This window comes from Ascidia mentula, chromosome 1, assembly GCF_947561715.1.
Source record: "Ascidia mentula chromosome 1, kaAscMent1.1, whole genome shotgun sequence".
Taxonomy (NCBI): domain Eukaryota; kingdom Metazoa; phylum Chordata; class Ascidiacea; order Phlebobranchia; family Ascidiidae; genus Ascidia; species Ascidia mentula.
In genome coordinates, this window is record NC_138566.1 from 253,467 (window position 1) to 270,750 (window position 17,284).

The 17,284-nt window shown below is 38.6% G+C and overlaps 4 protein-coding genes across 5 annotated transcripts; 3 read left to right on the forward strand and 1 right to left on the reverse strand.

Annotated features, from left to right (window-relative positions):
- Nucleotides 1–80: 80 nt before the first annotated feature.
- On the forward strand, nt 81–7,449 carry LOC145895697 (uncharacterized). 2 transcript variants are annotated; one of them, XM_082984493.1, is made up of 18 exons: nt 81–441; nt 1,155–1,191; nt 1,456–1,507; nt 1,595–2,163; nt 3,156–3,235; nt 3,293–3,433; nt 3,526–3,675; nt 3,734–3,844; nt 4,140–4,222; nt 5,386–5,416; nt 5,473–5,559; nt 5,741–5,825; nt 5,956–6,079; nt 6,228–6,273; nt 6,331–6,387; nt 6,469–6,585; nt 6,643–6,781; nt 7,149–7,449. In XM_082984493.1, the coding sequence occupies exons 2-18, from the start codon at nt 1,179–1,181 to the stop codon at nt 7,298–7,300; spliced, it is 2,037 nt and encodes a 678-aa protein (XP_082840619.1). In that variant the 5' UTR covers nt 81–441; nt 1,155–1,178; the 3' UTR covers nt 7,301–7,449. The 2 variants fall into 2 exon arrangements, with proteins under 2 accessions (XP_082840619.1, XP_082840614.1); XM_082984488.1 differs by lacking the exon at nt 81–441 and adding an exon at nt 959–1,031.
- Nucleotides 7,450–7,563: 114 nt separating this feature from the next.
- Nucleotides 7,564–10,687, reverse strand: LOC145895714 (EGF domain-specific O-linked N-acetylglucosamine transferase-like). The gene is made up of 10 exons (XM_082984503.1): nt 10,478–10,687; nt 10,312–10,425; nt 10,110–10,201; nt 9,709–9,885; nt 9,239–9,452; nt 8,912–9,076; nt 8,486–8,560; nt 8,263–8,409; nt 8,059–8,198; nt 7,564–7,948 (listed from the first exon to the last, which is right to left on the reverse strand). The coding sequence occupies exons 1-10, from the start codon at nt 10,607–10,609 to the stop codon at nt 7,702–7,704; spliced, it is 1,503 nt and encodes a 500-aa protein (XP_082840629.1). The 5' UTR covers nt 10,610–10,687; the 3' UTR covers nt 7,564–7,701.
- Nucleotides 10,688–11,390: 703 nt separating this feature from the next.
- LOC145898175 (WD repeat-containing protein 27-like) lies at nt 11,391–15,643 on the forward strand. Its single transcript, XM_082986609.1, has 20 exons — nt 11,391–11,612; nt 11,755–11,890; nt 12,017–12,144; nt 12,228–12,372; nt 12,532–12,602; nt 12,663–12,768; nt 12,822–12,888; nt 12,996–13,149; nt 13,245–13,348; nt 13,407–13,535; nt 13,613–13,800; nt 13,859–13,957; nt 14,014–14,171; nt 14,228–14,352; nt 14,409–14,506; nt 14,629–14,750; nt 14,808–14,899; nt 14,969–15,068; nt 15,122–15,217; nt 15,277–15,643. The coding sequence occupies exons 1-20, from the start codon at nt 11,490–11,492 to the stop codon at nt 15,325–15,327; spliced, it is 2,292 nt and encodes a 763-aa protein (XP_082842735.1). The 5' UTR covers nt 11,391–11,489; the 3' UTR covers nt 15,328–15,643.
- A 24-nt stretch (nt 15,644–15,667) lies between these two features.
- On the forward strand, nt 15,668–17,262 carry LOC145898186 (methylmalonic aciduria type A homolog, mitochondrial-like). Its single transcript, XM_082986620.1, has one exon. It carries the CDS (start codon nt 15,764–15,766, stop codon nt 16,946–16,948), a length of 1,185 nt encoding a protein of 394 aa, XP_082842746.1. The 5' UTR covers nt 15,668–15,763; the 3' UTR covers nt 16,949–17,262.
- The last annotated feature ends 22 nt before the right edge of the window (nt 17,263–17,284 follow it).

A 17,284-nucleotide genomic window follows, 5' to 3' on the forward strand; every position in this document is an offset into this window, starting at 1 on the left:
CATGTTAAAACGAAGACTGTGCACATTTCAGTAAACACACTCTCTTGTGCAGCCTTCAACTTGGGAACGAAACGCATTTTAGCCTTGTAAGCAAACGTGGCTTATTCAAGCGTTCAGTATTAGGTGGCAGACGATTTTGTTTTTGTCAGCCTGTTTCAGCATGGCGGACAGGAAACCATTCGTGAACCGTTTGCCTTTTTCTCACGCTTTTTGGTTGGGCAATAATGCGCCACTCTGATTGGCTCAGGGCTGGCGTGAAGCTTGTGATTCGGAAATTCACATGATCGCTTTGGCGTGATACAAACAACATCGTGTCTGGCCTTGAAGCCACGTTTATGTCTCGAGTGTCGTATGCTGTTGTTACTCAAACACGGGAGGCTACAGCATCTAGCTGTAGGTTGCTGTTAACTTATAACCTGGGCTGCCCGGCACAAACAACAGGTAAGCAAATTATAAAGGTGTGGTTCGGTAAGTGGATACGTGAGACTGTTGTCATAGGACATTGTCCGCGTTGGTCAGGCGGTCACTGTGTTTGCATCACGAAACGTATGAGTGCGAAACGATTCAGTGGCCTTCAGCCAAAGCGAGGGGGGTTGAAAGTAGCACTTGGTGCTCACTTATTCTTGCTCGCACGTAGATGTATGCCCACGAAAGGTGAAGTTCAAGGCAAGAAATATGGTGTATTTTGATAGCTTCCGTACTTTTTAACTTGTCAGGAGATCTGCTAGTTGTTTTTTTATTGGCTGTTGGTTACAGATCATGGGTATTCTAGTTTATTGACAGTTTATGGCCAGCAAGCCCCAGAATTGTTTACAATTTACTTTTTCACACGTGTTATATTCAAATTGTGTAAGGCAAAAGGCTTGTTTGCGTGTACTAAGTTTATTGGATAGTTCTGGAATAGGTCTAACCAGACAATAAAGGTGTTATGTTTGCAACTTTAAGTGTCTCCTGAGTAACTAGGGTCAATTTCCTTTGTATAATCTGTTAATATGCCAGGAAAATTTACTTTGAAATCAACTAAGAATAAAGTATGTGAATAGTGATAAAGATTTGTGAATATAATGTGTTTCTGTATCAATGTAGCCTATAAGCCTAACATTATTTGTTTATGTAGTGTTGTCGTTTCCTTTATTTTAATTTGTGTTTTTCAGGTTGAAGTCAGGAATTTGAAAAGCATGACTGAGAGAGGTATATATTCTAATAATTTTTGTCTGCAATGCTTAAGCAATCATGTAGAAAGTGAATAAATTGTACACACAAGAAAAAGCCGCAGTGTACACAAGAAAAAGCCGAAATATTATTGTTATGTAAATTGCGAGGAAGTCCATATCCTAAATTTTTTTTTAACAATACAGCAGCATGTAACAGTAATATTAATTTTATGGTATGGGCCTATATCACTTACAATAAACATAGTGATGACTCTTATTTTACATCGAACCTGTTTTGCAGTATTGGAGTTAAGAGTACATAATATACAGGAGATGTACTCCAAACAATCCATGTAAGTTGTTTCACTTGGTTTTACAACTATTTTTAGGTACAGTAACCAATAAGTAAAATAGTATGTATAAATATTTGTTTTGTTTAGACTTACAAAATCATTGCTTGTCAATACAACAAATATGACACACATTTCTCCACCGGAGGTGAGCAGGAGCAAACAAACTGCACGAAAAACTGCAAAATCCAAACCATTCTGTGCCGTGGATACAGAATTAGGGGTAAACCCCACATGTAAAACAAACTCTGAAGTAAATGGTGGTATTGGAGAGGATACAGATGCTCACACAGCAGAACCAACACCGGATGTTGTAACTTTGATGCAACCAGATGACAAAGGGACAAAACATGCCCCATCTACAAACCATTCTACTGACACATCAAAAGTTGACGCACTGCTGGAGGCTCAGTCTCCGAATTTGGAAAACCACATCGAACAACACCTTCCTAAAGTCAAACTAGAAACTCCAGACACTATTGAAACACAAAACCACAAAACAAACTGTGATAATCCAATTTTCCCTGACAATGCTTCCAATAAATTTCCACCGAAACCTGCAAAGAGTGAAGTCAAAACGAAGAAAGCCACCAAACAGAGCATCGAGGAGGTGATCCAAAACCTCAACATGAAACAAAACCTTGTTACCAACAACAGAGGTAGGTTTGTTACCATTTATTTTTACAACTTATACTCAGTAATAGGCTTCAAAGTTTACTGGTTGTGTTATTTGGCACTGTAATTGTCTGTTGTGTTTGAGTTGGGATATGTGTGGTTTTAAAATGGTGCAAACAACAGCATTAGGTGTTATGAATAATCCAATGGAAAAAATAGACTCTGTATAATTAGAATATGTTTTCGCTTTTATGCCTTTTCAAATAACCTAAAAAACGTAAAAATTTATTGGGCTCTTGTAAGAAGCTGGGTTACATAAGCAACATTCCTGGGTTGCCAGCATCTAAAAGTCAGTAAAAACCTTTTCGAGATTGCCAGTAACCAAAATACTTTATATAAATTTGTTCATTCTGGAGCTTGGTTTAAAAATGCTCAGTAATTTTTCTACCATTTCTTCCCCATTTATTTGTTGCAATCAGCTGTAATTGGTGTAAAAAATTTGTAAAAAGAAGGTATGCCAAAGAACTATATAATTACATATCTGCAAATTGACATCTTGAAACGGAATAGCATTGGCATTTATATTATATTGAATAATGTTATCTGTTTGTAATATCGCTGTGACATAACAAACGTTCTTGACAAAGACCATTGTGCAAACAGAAGCATTAGAAGCGAACTTGACTGTGAGGAGTTTGACATTTTGTTCATAACATTTACACGATTAATTGGCGTTCTTGAAAGCGACAGAAATCGTTTAAAAAGTTGACAGATGTGATGTTAGTTAGTTGCCTTAAAGGTCACTGCTAGCGAGGCTTACTGAATGTTGCGTCTGGGGTTTCGATTTCAAGCAAAGCTTTTGTATCTTGTGTAATATGACGTTCGTAAAAAGTAATTTTTACCAATTATCATGAGGAGTTTATGCCGCACAAGGCACTTAATACACCGTGCATTGCTTAACTATCAGTTTAACAACTACGTCTTGTGTTGCGATTTGTTCCCAAGTTTTGAGTATCAACAATTGTTTGTCGAACAGAACCCAAAGCAACATTGAAGAGATGTGCTTCACCTGTCACACATGGGGAGGCCAAAAAAATGAAGTCTTCGGAAACGAACGTAATATTTTCGTGTTGCTTTAAAACTTCTGAGGTCACTTTTATTTGTACTGGTTAGGTTTTAAACGGAATCACAAACTGCGTTAAACTGAACGGGTTGAAGAAAGACCCCGCCAAATCGAATGGTGTCAATTCGACAACGCAGACAACGCACAGATGCACATGTGACTTTGAGCAGTTTAAAGAGGCGTTGAAGAAGGTACAGCTTATTACATGCAGAAAGTTACTGGAATGCTACTGAAAGATTCGTACATTTATGTGTTTTGAAAATGTCTAACGATTTTTTTACAGGAAACACTGGCGTTGATCGAGAGGGAAATTCTTTACAAGGAAGAAATTCAGTTAAAAAGTGAAGAATGCCTAAAACTGAAGGAAAAATGTGAAACTGTTGAAAAAAACTTCAAGCGTTGGATTGAGTTTGCCAACAAGCTTCAAGCCAGGGTAGATAATTGTTCGTTGTAATTTCATTTCTGCAACTCCTCCTTTCTCTTGTTCTTAGGTAAAGAACGTGGCGCAACACAACGATCAATTAAAACACGCCCTGCGAAAAGATCTGAACCGGTGTGAAATGTCAGTTCAAACCGAGGGGATTTGGCCTCCGTTGTCACAAGTAAGGAATATGATTGTGCGGAAAGTTTGTCAAATTCTGGTTCCTCTTGGAAAAACAAACAAAAACTGTAAACCCCCCAGCAGGGTTTACCCCCCCCCCCCCCCCCCCCCCCATTGCCAGTAAGGGCTTACGGCGACTTTGCCGAGCAATTTCCCAGTCAGTAGAGACGTCCCCTCATGTATTGCTTGATTTTTTCATGGATTTTTTTTCATACAATCTTACATCTGTGCCATTTCAAAACCAAACCGCTCATCAGTTTGCTAACCTTGTAATTTTGTTGAAACAATTTCTGTAGAAAGAAAATGGAGCCGACCCCCCACCTTCGATGGCAAACGAACAAACTTGTCCAAAACCCTTGAGCGAAACTTCGGACAACAGGTGGGAAAAATCGATATTTGGTTGGCGTTGTTTTTATGCAGGAGATTTTGTTTAAATTAGCGAGAGTGAAATTAATTCCTTGCGTATTCTTTTCCATTGTAAAGAACCCCCTCCGGTAGTTTAACCAAAAACTGTTTTTTTCTTTCTCTATTGTAACATCAATTATGTGATGGTAATGTGCCATCTCACAAACGACAAGTTCATGTTATGAAAAATGCCAAAAAGAACATCGTGTTGTACAAAACAGACACGTCATGAAACGTTTGGAACATTTGTGTACGCGTCATTATGACGTCATAATAGAGATTTTGTGATGTCAGATATTTTTTACCAGTGTGTAACTATAATTAGGAGTGTTTTGGCAGTAATTCAAAGTTGTGTAGAAGGCTGACTGGCGAGCAACTTGATGTTAAAAACATGTTTCCGTGCCAGTTGTAGAGCTTGAACATATCATGCGATCACCCGCTGTTCCGTGCTTCGAAATACTTTTTGTTAAACGACTGAATTCCCCTGGGGGTAGGCGATCGTGGTTGACGACCACTAGAATTCCTTGCGCATTGTTCGGGATAATGGACCCATTCTTTGAAAGTGTAAGTCGGTGGTTTCCCAAATTGTTGTACGCGGGCTTCATCAAATTTGCGCGTGAGCATGTTGAATTGTTTTTATTCGAGTTTCACTCGTTTGTGACGTAACACAGGCACTGCTGGTCAGAGAGACTCTTTCCCGAGTCCGCGTCGATGGTACTTAGTTTATTACATTTCAACTTGAATGATGATGGCCGTGGCTAGATATCACTAAGCCCGTTTATAAATGCTGGGTATGACGTCACTGTTGTCGGTGTACAAATGCTGGGTATGACGTCACTGTTGTCGGTGTACAAATGCTGGGTATGACGTCACTGTTGTCGGTGTATAAATGCTGGGTATGACGTCACCCAACTTTTTACCCACCAAAACCTGATGTATTACTTTTGAATTTTACGTTTCAAGTTAATTAAAAAGCTTCGATAATAATTGACCGTAGGTTGGTTGGGGATTGGTTTTGTCACCTTCCAAACCTCTGCGTCCCGGTAACATCCCAAGTTAAGAAACCATGCATAAAATACCAGTTGAAACCCGATATACTCCACAGGGTCTGTGTTTAATGGTGTTGTTACTTTGCAGACTACCTCAACCAGATGCTGCTTTCCCTAAGGTACAAACCTGGTTATTAAATTGTTGTTGTACTTTGCTGATTGAGGTTTATTTTAGACAAAGACGAACAAAACAAACGTGGTACCAACCGATGTAATCGATCTTACTAGCGACAATGACATCACAACTACAAAACCTAAAAATGTGTGTCCTTATTGTTGTGTGTGTTTGTGAAGGTTGTATTTGTAAAAAACTTAATCATAAAAACTTGCTTGTTTTAAATAGTAAAAAAAATTATGTGATTTTCGGCAAATTTCATTTCAATGTTAATCGTTTATATTGAAAACAGGATTTCCGGTTACTAAATCGACCTTTTATTTCCCAGAACAACATCAGCGTCCAAGAAGCCCTGCAACGAATTCTTCAAACCAACCCACAAGTTTCCACTAAACAACCATTCAACAACCAAAGTAAGTTTGTGTTTTGCTGTTGTGCCTTACTTTTGGTGGTCCAAACCTGAATCCCATTGTTTCGAAGTTGTTTTTTGCATTGAGCCCGGGATTAAATTTCGTCTTTCGTTTATTTGTAAAAAATTTTAAGCCAAAGGGGTTGCAACTTTCCAACCGAGCAAACGAAACAACGTGAACCTGGGTGAATATAACCACCTGCGGAACATCCACCAACAACCATCAATAAATCCAGTAGATGGCAGGCTTCGACCTCTGTAAGTTTTTTGTGTTTTGTTTTTATTATTTCTTTATGGTGACGCCGAATAACTAAATGCAAAAAATTAAGAATCGAGTGACCATAATTTTCATGTTATTCTAACATTACAATGGCCAATAATATTGATTGTGACGTCATACTTGCAGAAATCAACTTCCTCAAACATTGCAGCGACAGCCGCAGTCAACATATGTGAGTTTTATTGTGAGATTTGTGGGAAATCAGGTTTTTATGTTGGTGTTTTCTCAGACAAATCTTCACCCGAGGTCTTCAGCGTCATTGGCTTACATCAAACCAAAATCAGTGGTATGCAAATTTGTTTGATTTTTATTAAAAGAACCTACGTATCTGCGACTTTTTTGTTAAATATAAAAATCATATTTTCAGCTTCCGCCCCCATACCCCCCACTACCTGAAGCTGCGTCAGCCTCCCTCCCCTCCAAACCTATCCCCAAAAACGTACCTTCGGGACTTCCTCCCGACCTCATACTCGGAATTAAGAAGGTAAGTAGTTTATGACGTCAGCACGGGATGTGACGTAACGCTGACGTATGTGGTTAGTCGAAGGGTGTGATTGTGTTGTCATGGAGGAACCAGGACCCGAACGCCACCAACCACGCCCCTGTTGCTTGTTATGAGTTGTTCGCTCACCAGGAAACTCCAGGTCATAATAAGCAGGAATGGAGACAGATCGGAAGTGGTGAGTGGTTCACTCTATGTGTGTGAGTGGTTCACTCTATGTGTGTGAGTGGTTCACTCTATGTGTGTGAGGGTGTTCGGTCTGAACAATCAACAAGTCATTGACGAATCAACAGCTGTTGTAAATGAAAATCTCAGTGACGACATTTTGGTCTCTGGGAAAACAATGGAATTAGCTGAGGACTGAAGGAAATTTAAAAATTGCTTTGTTTTTTATGAAAGCTCTGTGGCGCACTAAAAATGTCTGTGACTCATAGTTTGATAACCATTGTCCTGGTTAGATAAACTGGGTAATGATATCAAGGAAATGTAAAAGTCTTGCTTGGTAAGAATCAAAGTTAAGAAAACGACCTGATTTCAACCCACAGAGAGCATAGCAGCGATGCCACTTCCCATGGCTTGTACGCTCACGCAATTTACAACCGGCTGTGTTTATTACTTCGCCGTGAGAGGGAAGGATTTGTACGGGAGATACGGACACTTCAGTAAACCCTGCAGCAGTGCTGACGTCAAGGAATGATGGCGTAGTTCGGGACTTTTTTGCCTTATTGTACACCATAAATTCTTGTTTTTATGAGTTTTTCAAAATATGTGTTCTTTTTTTTGAACTGACAAAAACTTTTTTAAGCTCTCGTTATTTTTAAGTTCTTTTCAAATACAGCTTGATTGTTGAGGAAAGAGTTAAAATTAAGTATGAAGTCACGCGTAAATTAAAAAACACGAAAGGTTCTGGCCAAAGCAGAACTTGAATATTCGTTTTAACGAATTCAGAAAGTAGATTTTTCAAGGCAGAAACAAACTAAACGAGTCATTTGTTTTTTTACGTTGAACCACAAGCCGCGGTAAGAAACCACACATTTTGACGAATCAAACGTTTCTATTGCGTCACAGTTGACAGCAGACTACAGTAATCACGTGACACTAGAGTTCATAATGTCCTGCGGCAGCAGACCCGCCAAATACTTTATGTGAAAATAACATGGCTCTGGCTTGCAGGATTAACTCGCGAAACTCCGAAGGGTTAAACGAGTAGTTCCAATATCTCGGGTTACTCGATTGCGACTCGTCCCCATCGTGACGAGTCATGTTGTCTCTGTTTCGCCACGTCATGTGACGTATACCACGAAGTCGGGCGAGATCGCGATAGCATATTGCGTCACAATCATATCTGTGTAAACAATCAGAATGTAAGTTGTAACAAAATATAACAACCGTTAACTGACAAACAGCCCTGGTAAACGCGGGGTTCGAACCCACGACCTTCAAATCGCCACTTACAATTCAAACACTACGGCCCAATCAGGTAAAAACAGTAGGTGAGTCAAACCGGCCCCATGCATTCCGATCAAGATGTCTGTGTTACTCGTCACGGTCAACTGCTCACGAAACGTTGAGTCGTCATGCTTGAATTCCTCAACCTCAATTAATGAAAAGTCAAAAAACCTTCACATTTTCACAACACCGAACAACTTCCACCCGTACATGGACTTCAAAATCGTCGAAACTTCGTAAAACCGCGACAAGCTCATCCTCATTTACCACTTTTCTGTACATCGGATGAGCGAAGGGGCGATCGTACGACTTCCGCGACATTAACGTTACTCGTATCTTTTCTTTGTTGGGCGGAACCTAGAACAAATGTCATTATTACGTCACAACGAAGAGTATGCCGTGACCTTCTTCGCGAAAGGTCAATCAAGGTCACCTGTTCTATGTTCATCCGATGAAGGAAAAATTTGTTGAAAGATTTCACCATTCCTGAACCTTGGCACTCATCTACCTGTAGGTTAGAAATACTTGTAATTATCCACACAGCTGTCCAACGTTGGGTAACAGTTGTCAGCCATTTTGACGCGCCATAATTTGAGCTCCCATGGTAAGAACTGTTGATTGTGACGAACAATCCAGCTATGTCAAAGTGCATTGTTTTTTTCGGAAGAACCCAATTTACGTCAAATATGTCTGAGTAATTTTTTCGATATCTTAATATTTATCCAAATATTCAAGTCTTGTTTCACGTGGTCAGATGCAGCCTATGTTACTCAAGTATAAGATTGTTGTTTAACATACGTAGTCCATTGAACATAGAAAACGTAGAAGTGAAACCAGAAGATAACAATGGTTCGATTACCAGAGGAAGATTGTAGAAAAGACCAAAAATCATCCTCGGCAGAAATGAAAATATCACAGATTTCATGCAAACTCGCTTTCCTTCCCAATCACGAATATTTATGATCGGGTGTTTCGTGAATGCATCCCATGATTCGTGAAACATATCGAAGTAAGTTCGTTGCGACTGAAAAGAGAAGCGCGCGATCCATTTGAATGAAAGTTGTAGAACTTATGTTGCTTCTGCGAGTTCATGTCGTACAACAAAACGCAAAGAAACCCGCATACATTAAAAGTTTGCAAACTACAATTTATTCAAACAATGTGGATGGTCGTCATGAAAACTCACCCAATCCCAGTGCACAACCTGGAAATCTTTGTTAAAATCGATCGATCCGTTTAGATGCAGAGACAAATATAAATTGAGATAATCACACATGTGGTGATACATATTCTCTCCCTGGTCTAACTTCATCATTACAACAGGCTTCTCGATTGTCACGTCACAATACGAGTTATTGTCTGTGTGTTGAATCTCGGTGAACTCTTGAAGTTCCAAAAACCTGCAAAATATTTCATGGATGAAATTAGTCTTCACAGAAAAGTTGATTTCCACGGGGAGTTTAAAAGCGTGCTGCCCAGAGGTGATTGGGTCGAATTTTCCAATAGAAACCGTTTAAAGTTAATCTCGACTTCAAACCCTGAAGGCGACATTATCCCAATGTGAATATTCGTAACACAGACAATAAATAGCCTTTTCCTCCTTCCATCAGCTCCCGTCAAAAAATTCAATTCAAATAAATTAATATGAATATTTACCAAGATCTTAAACCTCCATCGAGATTCGCCAATCGCTGTTCTTTTAACTTATTGACATCCACGTGGCATTTCCCGCCAATTTCACCGCGGGAAAATAATTCTTTCGGGTGAAACTCACGTGGTTTCCAACCTCTCAAGTCCATGTAAATGTGCCGACCTTGACAAAATTGAAGCCACCTGTAAAAGATTTGAAACACGTTTGAAGAAAACCAACTTTGCACCAACATTTGATCTGTTCAATAATGTTGTGACGTTGCCTTGAGAGATACTGAATCTGGTCATGCAACCGGTGTCAGTTACAATAAGTCTTCGTAACCGGTAATCCCAAAATGCATCAACAAGCACTTATTTAATAGTACATTGAGCGGAACGTATTTACACGACACGTTATTCCTACTTACTTTGTGCAATTCAAGGACGAGCCCTCATAGGAATTACATATCTGTATTTTGTTTAATTCGTCCAAACGACTTCTCAACCATCCAAAGTCTCCCTGCAACAACCTCTTACGTCAACAAATGTGTACGTCATCATTACTTTACGCTACGACATTTAAAACTAAGTTTTACAAGACAGTGACGTCACACTCAATGACGTAATCACCTGTTCCCAGAACCTCCACTGTTTATGTTGATGACATGCGTTGGGCCAGTTCGGTTCATACCTGTCCTCGCACTCGCCTTCATAACCCCAACATTTAGGGGATTCACCGAACCCCTAAATGCAAATCATGTTGTCAAGGAAACTAGGTAACGAAAACAATTCTTACGTCATCATGAGTTTGACGGGCCGAAGGTCGCTGATGATACAAAATGTTTCTGTGACGTAATGGAAGGTCAATGTTACTCGTTGCCAAGGAAACGTAGCATAACACAAGCCAGCAAATTTTTAACGCCAACATTTCACGTAATTCTAGTATCTTGAAACTTGGTGTTTCAATAACACGGGATTTTAAAGTTTGGTGTTTTACAACACACGCCTCAACTGAAATGTAAAAGACACCGTTTCCGCATGACTGCTCGTCCATTCAACCCACGAAAAGTTATGTGCGGAAATATCAGACTCAGCAGATACAAAACTGGTCCACTATGGATTGTGATTACCTTACCATAGTACTGCAAAACTTCCAAAATATCGCTTCCAGTTGTATCTTATTGAGAATTAAACCTCACGAACCCTCTTACAAACACCGGATAAAACCTGCTGTCAAGTTGTGGTGACCAAACCAAGGTAATTGTCCCCTGTCTAATACGCTGCTGGAGTTCTACAGTGCTAACCTAGCGAAGATATTGTGATGCTGCGGAAAGTAGATTGATACGCGTTTCCTGTTGCAGATAAATTGATAGGAAACTGATTTAAACGTAATAATGCTTTTGCCATCTTGCTATAAATATCTTGCATGTAATCTTTAATGAACAAACTGAACTTTGTTGAATTGTAAAAGCGGCCATTTCCTTGTTACAAAGTCGTTACACACGACTGCATTTCATGACAAACCAAACCCTGTATTACGATCTTGCTTTCCCTTATTCATAATTTTGTTGTTTTCCGTTTCTTAAAACATTCAGAAATCGTAAAGCGTAAAAAATTGTATTTGTGAGTTGGTTTAACGCCTCACTAAACACGTCATGCTTGATCACCACCTTGTTTCGCATGACTGCGCGGTAACCGGGCAGGCTGATTCCGTAAAAGTTAATTTTCCAAACTTTTGAAATCACAATACGGCAGATTTAACTATTTGGAGAAAAGAAACATAAAGTTGTTTTTGCAAATTCCCGCTAATGGATATTTCGGTTGTGGGCGAGTTTAAATGTGAGAACTCAACCGTTTATGATGTTTCAGCTGAATGGGTTGCCCTGTCCAATCAATGTGATGTTCTTCTACACGAAATATCATCATCATGTGTGAGTTACGTCTAATTTACAGTTGATGGTTCAACATTCACTTCTCTAAACATGTAGACCAAATATGTAGAAAATACAAACTAATGTCATATCTTGTTTCTAAAACTAAAAAAATAAAAGTTTTTTTGTGTATTTGCGCAAGGTTATTCCTCTGAAAGGGCACCACCAAGTGGTAACAGCTGTTGCATTTGGGTTCAAGCAAAGATATCTGTTTTCTGCATCTGGTGATTATCTCATTGAGTGGGTGATAGAAGAAGTAACAGATGCATTTGCATCAGGTGAAGATACAAAACGTACCGCATTATTGAAAGTTTGTTTCTGTAATTTGATTCCAATTCTGTACTTTACTTTGTCAAGTTTTATTGTGATGTCATAATCAACCCACAAACTTCTTTGTTCCACAGGAGGGGTTATTCGAGGACACATTATTTCTTCATTGTCTGAAACACCGACGTCAATTTCATCAAATGAAAAATATGTTTGTTTAATATTTGGGTCACATGTGCAGATTCACGATATTGATATAAAACAGGTTAAAAAGTCATTTTGAATTGGATGAAATTTTACAAGCAAATATTTCCCTGGATATTGATGACAATTCTGCTTCATTATCAGGTTATCCAGGAAGTCCCGATAAAAAATATTTCATGTGTTGAATTTCTTAAAAATCCATGTTTTGTAATGACTTCATATTCTGGATCTTTGAGTTTGTGGGAATTTGGTGAAAAAATTGAATGTTGGAAAAAACAAAACGCCCATGGTGAGATTTTAACTTAAATTTGTTCCAAAAAACATTTGCTTTTATTGTGAAATGTTTTACTCTGCAATCTGCCATTTTCCATCTTACAAGATTTCAAAAACATTTGTGAACATCAAGGTTGGTCATTTGGTTAATTTTTTGATTAATTTTGTTTTCTAGGCTGTAGTTTGATTTGTTTAGCTGTTAGCTATGATTTCATGAGGATTGTTGTTGGTTCATCGACCGCCGTGGTGAGTGTGATGCTGTTGATATAAAAATAAACTTGTTGTGACATTGTCAATGTTATGAAGGTCCAGGAATTTATTTACTGCAAGAAATTGCAGAGTTTCCAGGAAAATATGAAAGTAGATTTGGACGAGAGATTTCAAAGATCTTTTCCAAATTCTACCCAAGCCGGTAAGTCACCGACATTAACTTAGTAAAATTGTTCCACATCTACTGCTGTTTAGGTGGTGGTTCCAATGGTCAAGTCTTAGATATCACTTATGTCAACCAACTGGATCCTGAACTAGATGGGTGAGTAGGATTATTTTGCAGCCTGGTAGCAGTGAAAATATTATAATTAAAACTTTTTTGTTGAATTTATGTAAAAGTTCATGATAACTGTTGATTTTTTGTCGTAGATTTGTCCACCCAACCCATGTAGTTTGTGCAACAGAGCGTGCATTATTTCACATTAATTTCTCCAATCACAACGTTCAAGTTTCTGGCTTTCCTGGTTTCGAAGTTGGACTTCTTGTTGCGAAGGATGCCAAATTTTATGAAGGAAATAAAAAAGTAACAAGAAATTTAATGTTTGTGTGAAACAGTGTGAATTTACAAAACTTTCTTGTTCAGTATAAAATTATTTTTATTTCTTAATTTGTTTGAAGATGTTCTGTGCGTTGAGTCACATATTGGAGAACAAAATATTTTTTTATTCCATTTGGTTTCCGCTTGATGAAGATGAATCCACAAATCTCACTGTGTTATCCTGGTTCGTTCTTTTCTGATAATAAAGTAAAATTATGAATCAGGATTTGCGTTGTTTGCAGTGATCCTATTTTGAAATCCTCCCCTCTCTCAATCCAAGTAAAGTCATCAAACAAAAGTGCGCCACCAAGTGACCAGTCATTGACGTTTAAAAAGAAAGTGAAAAGTTCTGGCTACACTGCACAGCCAAGGTCAGTATTGTTTGTGTGGCGAACAAAGTCAACATTGAAATGAGAATATTGGATTTAATAAATTGTTTTCACAACAGAAGGAAAATGTTCAAACCACAAACTTCATCCGCCAAACAATCCAAATCAACCAATCACAAACCAATAAAAATTCCAATTCAACCAACACCATTCAACGAAGCACCTGATTGGTCAAACCAGGTTTTAATTCAACCAATTAAAAACATCAGCCAAACACCAGCATTGGTGAAGTGCATCGCCATAAATGGTAAAATCTAAATGAAGGTTTATCAAAATATTCCTTTGTAGTTAAATAATCTTTACAGATAGTAATGATCACTGCGCGTTTGGTCTCAGTGACGCAACAATTCGCATCGCGCGCTTTCCGTTTCCTAGCAACGTTAAAAATGGCAAAGTAATTTCAGGTTCGTTGGATGTACTTTGTCACTTATCTTCCGCATTGACCACACTTTATATTAAGGCCACAACAAACCTGTGATTGGCTGCTGCTGGGCCAATCAGAGCGACCTTATCATGACGTACTCGCCCGATCGTGATGTTAAACTTTGGGAGTTTCCCTTCAGCGGGGAATCCCCTCTATCGTTTTTAGTAGAACCGCAGAGCAAGGATCAAAAACAGGTATGATTGTCTCTAAGGTGGGATTCGAACCCACAACCTCATAAACTCATGTTCAGAAATGCAAGGATCTCGCGCATGCGCAGTTCTACTACCTCGACAAATTCATTCTTTCTGCTTTGGGGAATTCCCTTTTATTACATAAGTACTTGTTGCACGATGGACCAAGGGATGACGTAAAGAGGTGAAGTACCGGTTACGTCATAGTAGTAATTTTGTAAAGACGTTTTCTCTTTGCAGGTATTTAAACAAAGGCAAACAGAAAGTGGCGGGGGTTTATCCAATCAGCGACGTGCAGTCGATCACGTGTGTAGCGGCAGCCAATAACATGTTTTCCTGTGAGTGAAATGAGGTTACATGAGGTCACAGTAATTAAACCTCCTGATAAGTTCGTATCAGGTTGACACTCAGTGTTTTGAGAGAAGCAGGAATGAGCGTCAATCTCTATTTTTTTCAACAGATGCAATTTTGTGCGGGGCTTCGGATCGAACTCTCCGCGTGTTTGACATGAACCGGTGTGAGTACGTGCACACGTTTAACGACGCCCACACAAGGGCGCCCCACACTGTTCGACTTTTTACGGTAACATCATATATTTATTACGTCACAATGTGTTGATTATGTTACTGTATGCGACAGGGTTCGTCAATTTATTCAAGTTCTTCGTGCGATCAATTCGTGACTTCAGCTCCCGCTGATGGGATTAAACTCTGGGATGTCAGAATTAAAAAGTAGTTGTTTTTCTAGTTTATACGTAATTGAATTACGTATTAATAATAATATGACAATTTTTGTTTAAGTTGCGTTCGCAAATTCTTCCATCACCCATGTGTGTCCAAGTGTGACGTCACAGTTAGTCCATGTGGACGTTTTGTTGCCACGACAACCCATGAGAAATCGGTAACTATCCTGGTCATGTGTTTTGCTTCTTGTAAACCTTTGTGACGTAACAGGTATACGTGTATGACGTACGTAGCCCCATTCCTGTCCACGTGCTACAAGGGAGACGAGAATATTCTTGTGTTCGGTTTGCGAAAAACTCCCAGCAAGTAACTGATTGGTTGAGTCATGTTAATTTGGATGACTCTTTGTTTTTTTGTTGTGATAGATTTTCGCAGGTTCAGAAAACTCGGAAATTCAATCCTGGGTTGTTTCATAATTTCGACAAGAAAGCGTTGAATGAACTTTGATGTCTTGCTTGTTCTTTCAAATGTCTTTTGTTTCTATTTTATGTTTTTAATTGTTAAATTTGCGGAATTTTTTTTTTATTTATTTATTATATATTTTAAATGCGTTAAATAAACCACTAAGTTATGTTAATATTTCTATAACCGGCGTTGTTACGGTTGATTGGTTTTGCGTAGACAAAACGTGACGTCAAAAACCTGGTAAATGAAAACAAACAAATGAAAGTTTTGGGGCGAGAACGAAAATATCACAAATTTGAATGATTGTTGTGTCATTTTGTATTAGTAAAATAGTAGAAGATACATCTGTAATTTCGTTGATCAAAGCAGTATTAATTTCATGATATACAAATCGGGGAAAGCCAAAATACGTCACATTTTATACCTGTTCCATGCAAAGTAGGAGTTATGATAAATGCCTTGCTGAAAACAAGAGCACTGTTTGTGCATTTCCAGCGGGAAAGTTGTTTTCCTCGAAGCTTCGTTTCGTCATCCAGACCATTTGACATTGAAACACTAAGAAGTCATGAGAAACTAAAAACCTACTTTCCTCGGGAGTCATATGAACAGAAAACCATTCGGAGATTGTTTGATGGAGTTACCAATGGCAACCGAGCATGTTTAGCTGAGGCCATCACCCTTGTTGAGTCAAGTAATGAAACTAAAAAGTTCATGTCACAAATTTTACTGCAAATGGTTTTGAGGAGATTGGAGCAAGTGGAGAAAATCCCTAAACTGGATAATGACCTTCTTCCAAGGACAAATCTTCGCATTGGGATCACCGGGCCACCGGGAGCAGGAAAATCCACTTTTATTGAAATATTTGGGATGTATTTGGCTGAAGAACTTGGCCTTAAAGTTGCTGTGTTGGCAGTTGACCCCTCGTCGAGCCGAACTGGTGGTTCGTTGCTAGGCGATAAAACAAGAATGACCAAGTTATCAACTGAACCAAATGCTTACGTTCGACCTTCTCCAAGCAGGGGTGAACTTGGTGGGGTGGCAAGAAACACAATAGAAGCTTTGTTATTATGTGAAGGTGCTGGTTATGATGTCACAATCATTGAGACAGTGGGGGTGGGCCAAAGCGAGGTACGAGTTGCCGACATGACCGATTTGTTTGTTTTGATAATCCCACCAGCGGGTGGCGATGAGCTGCAGGGTCTGAAGAGAGGTGTCATCGAGTCATGTGACCTGGTTTTGGTCAACAAAGCCGATGGTGATTTGCTTCCGGCTGCAAGGAAAATACAAACGGAATATGTGAGTGCTTTGAAGTTCATCCCTCGCAAACACAAGGAGTGGAGACCCAGAGTAAAAAGGATTTCATCAATCCACAATGAAGGTATCGAAGATGTTTGGAAACTTATGCTTCAGTTTCATGGTGCTATGATGGAAACAAATCAATTTTTTGAAATAAGGAAGTTACAGAAGAAGATATGGATGTGGAACCATATTCAAAGCAACATTTTGTCCAAGTTTAAATTGCACAAATCCATAATTGAACAACTACCTTTGGTTATCGGACTTGTTGAAAATGGAGATATTACTCCTGGCATGGCAGCAGACATTTTGATCAATAGCTTCTTTAAGGAATAATTTTGTAATCAATGTTTTTATTTTTTATGTTATTGCAATATTTGAGGTAATGTTTAAAATATTTATTTTTGCTTGTGCTTTTTCAAATAAATTGTCACAAGCCAGACTGATGTTTTAAAAACTGACACATTAGATGAACATAGACATGTTGTTGTCTATCTGCATTATATTGTCATATTAAATCTATGCATGTAATTTAAGTGATTTTAACATTTATATTTATCATTCTGACATTGGAAATATTCCAATCCTAAACATATCAATCATTTACATGATAATGTTCAACAGAAAAGGGTTTTGACTAATTTGACATCCACAATATCAAATGCCTTGTGT

Coding starts and splice junctions, on each gene's coding strand:
- LOC145898186 (XM_082986620.1), top strand. CDS start 15,764: ATGATAAATGCCTTGCTGAAAACAAGAGCACTGTTTGTGCATTTCCAG.
- LOC145895714 (XM_082984503.1), bottom strand. CDS start 10,609: ATGTTGGCGTTAAAAATTTGCTGGCTTGTGTTATGCTACGTTTCCTTG. Junction 10,202..10,311: donor AGTGGAGGTTCTGGGAACAG/GTGATTACGTCA, acceptor AGGTTGTTGCAG/GGAGACTTTGGATGGTTGAG. Junction 8,561..8,911: donor TTTTCTACAATCTTCCTCTG/GTAATCGAACCA, acceptor TCTAACCTACAG/GTAGATGAGTGCCAAGGTTC.
- LOC145898175 (XM_082986609.1), top strand. CDS start 11,490: ATGGATATTTCGGTTGTGGGCGAGTTTAAATGTGAGAACTCAACCGTT. Junction 12,603..12,662: donor TTGGTTCATCGACCGCCGTG/GTGAGTGTGATG, acceptor AATGTTATGAAG/GTCCAGGAATTTATTTACTG. Junction 14,751..14,807: donor ACACTGTTCGACTTTTTACG/GTAACATCATAT, acceptor TGTATGCGACAG/GGTTCGTCAATTTATTCAAG.
- LOC145895697 (XM_082984488.1), top strand. CDS start 993: ATGCCAGGAAAATTTACTTTGAAATCAACTAAGAATAAA. Junction 1,508..1,594: donor ATGTACTCCAAACAATCCAT/GTAAGTTGTTTC, acceptor TGTTTTGTTTAG/ACTTACAAAATCATTGCTTG. Junction 3,676..3,733: donor CCAACAAGCTTCAAGCCAGG/GTAGATAATTGT, acceptor TCTTGTTCTTAG/GTAAAGAACGTGGCGCAACA.